General features: G+C 40.5%; 1 protein-coding gene across 2 annotated transcripts; it reads left to right on the top strand.

The window, feature by feature from the left end:
- The first annotated feature begins 2,823 nt into the window (after positions 1–2,823).
- Positions 2,824–7,486, top strand: LOC103639581 (Putative DUF593 domain containing family protein). 2 transcript variants are annotated; one of them, XM_008662313.3, is made up of 4 exons: positions 2,826–3,084; positions 3,199–4,524; positions 4,651–6,048; positions 6,942–7,486. In XM_008662313.3, the coding sequence occupies exons 2-3, from the start codon at positions 3,528–3,530 to the stop codon at positions 6,003–6,005; spliced, it is 2,352 nt and encodes a 783-aa protein (XP_008660535.1). In that variant the 5' UTR covers positions 2,826–3,084; positions 3,199–3,527; the 3' UTR covers positions 6,006–6,048; positions 6,942–7,486. The 2 variants fall into 2 exon arrangements, with proteins under 2 accessions (XP_008660534.1, XP_008660535.1); XM_008662312.3 differs by lacking the exon at positions 6,942–7,486 and having other exon boundaries at positions 2,824–3,084; positions 4,651–6,134.
- Positions 7,487–9,495: the final 2,009 nt, after the last annotated feature.

Genomic DNA, 9,495 nt, shown 5'->3' with positions numbered 1-9,495 from the left:
CGGATACGAGTTTATCGGCATATCACAATATGGTTGGGACTAAGAAAACCCATTTGTTGCCGATGTATTTGGCACAACTATTTCAGTGCCCAATTCATGTGACAAAAAATAGGCGTATGAGTTTTTTTTCTAATGCATGTGTCATTTTCTCTATATCCTTTGTCACACTTTTAAAACGATCGTCAAAAGAATTTTAATAGATTGAATATCGTCAAATGATGTGGCGTTAATTACAGCGAGGAGCTGGTCTAGCAAGACTAACATGGAATCGTAGTTTATTTTCCCTATCCGGGATGACCTGGTGACGATCTATCCTGAAGTGGGAGAGGTACCACTTCTCTCTCGCCTTGTATATTTGAACCTCTTGTCACTGGAGCTCCTCACCCAGCCTCTTCATGTAGTCTTTTAATTTTTCATCCTCGTCGGCTGATGAGTTAGTCAGCATTGTGTTGTTGTCTGGGGCAACGTTGTTGTGATCTTTGTGATCGACCATGGTGGCCGATCTAATAGGTTTAACTTAATATATCTAATCTACTAGATCAAATATGATAGATCCAATCTTTTTGTCTCAAGTAGAGTCGCTAAAAAGTGTATTGGCGTCGATTAGCAGTACTTGACACCTTTAGGTGATGTAGGGTCTAATAAAGTTGAAGATCTTTAGAGCACTGAGTCACCTCTATGATGGCCACCACCTATTTGAGACCAAACAACAACAAAGCCTAGGGCCTTCTCGCGATGAGCAATACCTGGGGTTCAGCTCTGCGAGGTGGATGGCGGGGGCGGTCCATGACAGATCACTAAGCCACCTAGATGCGCTCCCTACGTTGGCGCGGACGGTCCGCGGCACTAGGCCGGACGGTCCACAATCCCGCTGCGGGAGCGGGTTTTCCCTGCATGCAAACCGGATGGCCCAGGTTTTCTTCTCTGTGAAGAACCCTAGAACTCACCCCGAGAGAGATCCCGTCGAGGAGGAGAGTTCCAAGGCATGCCATGAGATCGATAGGACACCCAGGGTGTCTCTCGTTGGCATAGAGTTGAAGAGAGATGGTTTTGGCAGGCCACAAATAGATCTAAACTAAGACTACACTATGTTTACTCCTAAGGCATGAAAGTTGGGGGTTCTCAATCGACCATACTTCTTCATATATATATATATATATATATATATATATATATATTCCTAGGCGATAGCCAACAAATCCCACGTGATTAGATGGATAACCACACACGAGATAAGGATGATCACCTGAGATAATCTGATCGTGGATGCGCGGACCGTCCGGGCCCTAGGGTCGGACCATCTGCCACTTTTGGTGTTCAACACGTCGAGTACCCATATCTGACCGAGATATATGGTTAATGACTGGGTATCAGTGATTCCATATCCTACCCGTATCTGGTGTTTATTATCCGGGTAGTTCTCGCATTTGTCCTGACAACAAAAATACATGTATTCGTATCCAAAAATTCGGGTTATTTTACTACCCATATCTGATACCCGATCTGGGTACCCGTCCCATTTCAACCCTATTCTAGGGAGAACAGGCGACGATCTCGCCAACCTACTCGCGAAGGAGTCTCATGTCGAGGAAGTGATGTTGGTGCTCCTATTGCATCTGCCATAGCTTGTTGTAGGTGCAGAAAGTCTTAGCGAACGAGTCGGTCTCTTGGCAGCCGAGGGGGGCAGGTCTCGCACCCGAGCGAAGCAAAAGTTTGCCTTGTCTAGCAGTGTGTCACCACCAAAGATGGTGTTGATCACGATGACATTCCCCTGTCCCTTGACCAGTATCAGCTCATGGTCGACTTCACCTCTATCGCTCGAGCTGCTGGCGGGATATGTGCCCCCGTCCTTACCTAGGGATGGATGCCACGATGGGGCCAGGGATTTATAACGAGATTAGTAGGCTAATCCTGACAATCATGAGTCGTTTGTGTCATCACACATCATGTGTTGTTTGTCTCTAGCGAGATAAAGCTTATCTAGATACCACCATCATTATCCCTCTCTGTTTATTAGGCGAGACGCGGGGGAGAAAAACATACTTACACATGAATTGTGAGAAACTCGTGATTTAAAGGAGTAGAGATTTAAATAAAAAAAATAAACATGACTATATGCAATAAAATACTAGAAACATACAAAAATAAGTTTAGAATAATTGTAAATAGATGACCAACGCAAAAACATTTTTAAAAAAATGGTACACATTCATATTTTTATGATCTAAAATATATGAGGTATGAATCCTTAAAATAAAACACGTTTTTATTATTCATAGAAAACATAAAAAATAATTTGGAACCTGCTTTTCACATGTTTGATTTCGTATATTTCAAAAATCATGTATGAATAAATAAGTTATTTGCCAAAAGTTTGTTCTAATAAAGTAAAACATGCCAACAAATTTCAAATAGAGAGAATAATACTTACACAAGTATGGTCTTAAAAGTATATTTCGTGCTATGGAACTATTTTTTATGATTATAAATATAGTGCAAACAGTCAGTTTCAGAAGAAACTAACCAAATCGCATTTTGGAAGTTTTTTGTGAGCATAAAATAGTAAACAATGATCCAATGCATGTCGCATATTCAAAGTAGCACCAATTGTAACTGTAGTTCTAGGAAGTATCAACATGCTCTAGAACCAAATATTTCAGGAAATGATTTGAATAGACATGAGCCTTTTTATGGTCACAAGTTGTGTTGATTTCTACTACACATTTTGTTGCTTTTCTTTTTCAGTTTTTGGTGGTCTTCTTCTCTATTGTAAGTTGTAACGAGAGGCCACGCTTAAGTCTCTCAACCTCAGATAACATGCAAAGGCTAGAGAGGGAAATGCGGGGTTTAGGGAGGAGACGGCGGGCATCTGCCCCCTCTCGAATCCTACACCGAGAGAGGGGGAACTATTTTGCCTCCTCTTTGTAGCCAGAAACTATCCCCCAATTTCTCGAGATTTTTTTCAGCGCATTTCTGGACCTTTTGGTTGAATCCACTATATCGCTCTCGTCCTTTGCCTCCACCATGTTGCCAAATCGGTGATTTAGGGACATCCAACTTTTTGATCGGAGATCTGCAACGTTGGTATGTTCTGAAATGAATTCCCCGTTGAATCTTAAAAATCTGGTGCAAATGTGAAACCTAAATGTCACATTTACAGTTTCTAAAAAATGTTACATTTATGGAGTTATTTTATAGGAAACATCGAGTTATGTGATCAATTGGAGACCTATTTGTTTGACCCTAGCACGCAATTCTGAGAAACATGGTAACGACATCTTCTTCTGCATTGCTAAAGTTTGCGAGGACAATTGTGGCCTCTCGTTGCATTGGTGAAGTTTGCATGTCGAAGTTTTCGTGTTTTGAAATCTCATATTGGCATGGGTTATCAAGATTGTAACACTTCTTGTTCTTCATCAACAATGTGGTATGACTATACTATCTTAGCGCCTCACTAATGGGAACTTCATAGGAAAAATAAGATTTTGTAGCGACCTACATGTGAATTGGGGTGTGTTCAGCTTCCCATGGCTGTGCAAGCCCATTCAAGGCCACAGAATGTTTCGCGGCAATTATGGCCCGTGCTTCACCATGCCGTCAGCGAGTGCTGCTTGATCATAATGCTCGTTACGACTGCTGTGTTGTCATACATGGCCACAAGGTTCGCACGCATGTGCAGCCTCCGGTCACCATGTATGTTATGTTCGAGGTTGGATCAATTTCTACATGGCAAGGCATGGTTCTCTGAAGAACTAGTTTGTGCTACACACAGGATAGAAATATCACGTTTGTCATATTGCCAGAGTCACAACAAGCTTGAGCGCTCTGATGATATGTGTGATAAGTGCATGCTTTCTTGCATGACCTCAAGTGGCAAGACCTATAACCTGACAAACATGCATGGTAGGGATAAGGTGAAGTCTCGGTCGAGATCTAGGCACAAACACATGTGCTCCTGTTGTTCGATGCAGTTCAAGAAGAAACGAGATTCACATATGCTACCTGACATAACAAATAGCTGGTTTCCAGGTGACGATATGAGCAAATTAAAACAAAGAAACATAGTCATGTCAAGTGTTGGGTATTCTTCAAATGACGACTATGATCACTTGCCTTATGAAGGATATAGAAAACTAAAGCTTGGCCATGAATCTGAATATGATATTCACATCTCAAATAGTGATAATGACGAGAGAAATGCAGTATCTCATGAAGCTAGAGAAAGAGCCAATCACATGCCTAGTCATGATGCACTGCTGCAACCAATGATCTCTAATGCCAGCGGCTTGTTGATGCCTTCTTTTGATAATACTATTATGACAAAGGCCACACAACCACTGAATAATGTGAGAGATACTGACACTCACTCTAGTGATACCAAGGATGCAAATTCTTTGGATCATGCTATTGGGCTTGTTTTGGATGATATCAGCTGGAGTCAAATCAATACAAGTGACAAAAATATTGACGTACAGTCGAAGGCTATCCCTGAAGAAGTTTTAGCAGAGCTCCCAAAAGAGAAAAGTATGTATGTTATCTAGCACGATGCCATCCTTATCTAACTTGAACTATTTTTAGTATGTAAAATTTGCATTATAGATTTTCTTATTGGTACTGAAGAAGTTGGTGATTCTTTTGAGGATATTTCAGGAAGCCCTGGTGTTGAAGCTGCAAAGGATTTTAATGCTTCTGCAAATGCTGGAACAAGATCAAGTGTAGACACTCATATTAGCTGGAACAACAGCCCAAAAATTGCTTCTGCATGTAGAGGCTATTATAAATCTCCTCGTTTGTCTGAAATAATCTCAGCCCGGGACACCAATTCAAAAACAAATGAAGAAGTCAAGACATTTCTATCACAATTGTCTACTGCACGGGGATTTGATAGCTCTTTGAATGAGATGACACCTAGAAGTAGCACACATATTGATGACTACCGACAACATGATGCTACTGGTATGACACCATTTCTTGATAGGAACAACTCAAATCTAGATTCATTTGATGCCAACACAACTAGTGAAGATGAAGGTGAAAGTTCTTTGGAACACTTGAAGAAGCAGGCTAAGTTTAACAAGAAAAAAATGGGTATGCTTTATAAGGAGCTCGAGGCAGAACGAAGTGCTTCAGCGGTGGCAGTAAGTGAAGCAATGGCTATGATCAACAGGTTGCAAGAGGAAAAGGCTTCAATGCACATGGAAGCACTGCAGTATCTTCGGATGATGGAAGAGCAGGCTGATCATGACCAGGAAGCAATTGAAAAGCTAAATGACTTGCTAACAGAAAGGGAGAAAGAATTACTTGACCTAGAAGCTGAACTTGAGGGTTACCGGAGCAAGCTTCATGATCAACCATTTGATGTTGGAAAATTTGGTGCTACTGATGGAGCTATGGCATTCAGAGTCTTGGAAGGCTCAGATTTCATGAGGCATACCATATTTGATTTTGAAGATGAAAAGGCAAAGATTTTGGAGTCCTTGCACAGATTGGAGGAAATCCTAGGCATGCCCAGCATTGACATGGGTGATGCAAATGATTCTCTACAGAACAGTCTACTGAGTGATCAGTCAATGCACATTAGCCAGGATATAGAAAATTCAGAGTTGGAAAGTTTATCGTTGCCTCGAGAGGACATGATTAGTGAATCAATTTCTTCACAGTGCTATGATGAGCAGGAATCTGTTAAATACATGCATAAGCACATGCACAATCACGAACAAGATGATAATGAATCCGTTGATAAGCAACAAAAGAATGTAACTTCATGTTCCCACTCAGATGATGGAAATATTCATACTATGAAAAGTGTTAAACATGAAATTTCTCTCCTTAATGCAAGATTCAAGGCACTTGAAGCAGATCAGGATTTTCTCAAGCAAATCCTAAGATCTCTTAATGTTAGCAGTGATGGAGTAGAATGTATCCAGGAGATAACAAGCCATTTGCGAGAGCTGCGAAGAATCATGGCAGACCAAAGGGACATGACAGTTTTTATGAGGTCATGATAATTGATTGGTCACTATGAAGGTTACTATTTATAGTGTAACGGTTAGTAAAGAGCATTTATTTTGAATGACTTAGAACAAGTTGTGGGAAAATGAAAATACATAGTCTTCAAAATCGTTTATTAGTCATTGTTTTGGTCAAAGTTTCTTCAAAATCACTAAACTCGCATAGGGGGGCATTGTTTGGCACCCTTCACGCTATCACGGGCATTACTTGTTTCCTTTTTTTCCTTTCCAATCTATATTATTAGAGATGGCAATAGGTAAATACCTACCAGGTATTACTATCCCCTCGACAAAAAAAAAACAACCCCGTCGAGTCACTCATATTCACTAGTGGGTATAGATTTACCCCCATACACATACCCATATGGGTATAGGTCACCCGTCCGGTCACATGTACCCATAAAAATTAAACATCTATCAAAATAATACATTATACAAATGTCAAGTATATACATCTAAATACCATTACAAAAAATTTAGCAACATCCAATCATTCATTCAACAACACCATGGATAATTGGATAAAATAGCAACACTGGGATATTACCGCATAACACATTACATTTTCTATTACATGATCATCAAATAGGTGTTAAGCCTTATATGGCATTATCACCCAAAAGTTGTTAAATAGTCAAAATAGGTGGATGATCGAAGCCCAAGTTCACGCGTTTATACTAGGTATTTTGTATCCATAGGTTAACGGGTATGAGTGAGAGCGGAACGTTGTAATACCCGTTTACCCATTGGGTGAAAGTTTTTGCACAATCAGAGACTTATGTGTAGAATATTTAGACCATATACATATCCTAATGAAATAAATACCCATCGGGTATCGGGACATGGGTACATATTGCCATTTCTATGCATTACAAAAGTAGAATCATTTTGTCAAATTACGCTTCCCAATTTAAGGATTTTTTTACGCAGCCTCTTGTTTCAGTTTTTGCATCGTTGATGACGCTACTGCTAGCTACTGTGCCATGATGGCGAATTTCATGGTAGCATGATGCTCGAAGATGTGGCAAATGGAAATGGCAGTGGGAGAGCATCACCCAGGCGTGATTCTGCACAGCATGGGAACTCCAAAACATACATCTCGGGGATCTGACAAGATCCCTAGGCACCAGTGATAATTTACTACCGAGAAATAGATATTTATATATATTGTATGATCTAGTTGTTGTGGTGGTTAACTGCTAGGAGCTAGTTTGTTAATGTAATTAAAAATCTCTAGGTTTTGTTGAGATCAGTTCTATTAGTTAGCTAGCTAGTGATCATGGGCTGATGAGTTCGCATGTAGGCCTAGGATTCTCACGACGACATACAGGCGTCACGTTCTGTTTAGGACAGAATGCCTAAGATTCTCACGAAAACCAACTTCATTCTTGGTATAGTTGTGATGGAGAGCCTCAAGAGCAACCCACAACCACAACAATCATGAGAATATAACTACTGAAACAATCATCATTTGTGATGGAGAGAATTTCCTTCAGTCAGTTGTCCATAGCGTGTCTCCTTCATTGAGATCAGCGTCTCTTGATAGCCGGAGTACTTGTACTTTATCCAGGCGAACAACATTCTTGCCAGCCACATGGCCAGTGGTGGCTATGGTATATTGGCTGACATTTAGGACCTCTCTACTCATGTCTAAATACACTTGGTGTTCCTTGGTGAATCTATAATAGGCCACCTAAAGCTAAGTTCAACAGCTTGTGTATCCCATGGTGGATGTGCATATCGCGCGACCGTGCCACACTATTCACGCTTCCAATAGCTCGTGGATGTGGTCGCACATTTCACGTGTTCTCTCTCCTAAGTAGGAGAGGATAAGGGCATATATAGTGGAGAGACCCTAAAACGGTTCTTCAAGCACAAGAGACAACTAAGAGACTCTATTATATAATGTAATGTTTATAAATGTAGTCTATTAATAAATACAGAATTAAATGCATTTGTATAGTAGCAGATCGATAGAACAGACAACAAATTCGTACAGTGGAAAGTAAGGTGTCTGTTGCTATTTGGTTTACGAGCCAAAGGCGTCTCTTCACGGAGAAACGACTCTAAGATTTTTTGCAAATAGCCCCTTTAAACACCTTAAAAGTCTCCACATTAAACACCACTGTATATGCCTTAAGCATGTGCATTCGCGAGCCGCTGGAATAATTCACTTTTTGGGCTGCGCAAACACCAGTTGCAGCGTGGATGTTGCGTTCTGCATGCAGAAGCCACTGGAGTCGGTATATGAGCAATGCAAGAGCGAAGACAGCTCTTAAATAAAAAAAATTGGGGTCATTTGATTCGTGACATTTTCTTGTTTTATAAACTATTTTCATTTATTTTATTTGGCCATATGAAATGACACCTATACCCCTTACCTTGCCCCAACCCCACTTGCACAACGCCTCGTCCCTGCTCTTAGCTCGCTCGCCCCCTCATGCCATCGCCATCCACTCATTTAGGCTCCCCGCTAGGGATGACAACTATAATCGAAAATCTCGTAACCAGGGTCTCGTAACTGCATTGTTTCGTAAAGATAACACCATTTCTAAAACTTACATGTGTTTAGAATTTCAATTTCAAATATCTATTAACATTATATTATAGTCACTGTTGGGGACTTGTTCTCAAATACTAAAAGTTAAGAACAAGACAACATAAAAAGTGTTAAATGTTAAAGTCCTTCGTTCTTATAAACATTATATCCCTTCGGATATAATGAACTCAGGACGAAGGTTACAAGGAAAAGACCTTACAGAGCGTTTGGATGTTGGAATTTAGACTCGGAATTCAGAATTGGAATTGGCAAACCCGAATTCTGGTGTTTGGATGGTCACAGTATTTGGAATTGGAAATCCACCAAATTCCAGCCGGTATTCAACTCTACACACGCCTCCACTCTCCAATTCCGACCCTCCACCCTCTGATTTGCTTAGAATTGAACTGGATTTGGTATTGGATCCGATTTCCAAAGCCAGGCTGATTTGGTATTGGATCCAATTCAATTCCACCATCTCCAATTCCAACATCCAAACGGAGCATTAGTAAATTCGATAGATGAAGAAGAAGAACACAATTAACTTCTTTTTATTATCAAATTCATAGAAACAAATTATAAATGTACCTTCGAATTGATGAAAGGTAAAGGTACAAGCGTGATGCAAAAAGCGAATGCCAAGTCAGCGTGAACAGTACGGGACATCTATTTATAGGCACGGGACGCGGCCCGTGTAAAATTACATCAATGCCCTTTACATTTATCAATAACTCTATAGTAATTCTTCGAGGTCTAATTTGGCTTTTCATCTTTAAGTCGGTTCCCCTTTTCTGCCGTCATGCCGAAGCTTTTCTGCACATAGCTTCGTGATCGTCTTATCCTTCGTCATGATCGCCTTCCATCCCAGTCAAGCTTCGTCTTGACCATGCTCTTGTATATCCGTAACCTGATTCCGAAGACGCCTGCTCGCATACTTGAAAAACA

The sequence above is a fragment of the Zea mays genome, chromosome 9 (assembly GCF_902167145.1).
Source record: "Zea mays cultivar B73 chromosome 9, Zm-B73-REFERENCE-NAM-5.0, whole genome shotgun sequence".
NCBI lineage: Eukaryota > Viridiplantae > Streptophyta > Magnoliopsida > Poales > Poaceae > Zea > Zea mays.
Note: the sequence above shows the minus strand (reverse complement) of the source record. Positions and strands in the feature narration are given on the sequence as shown.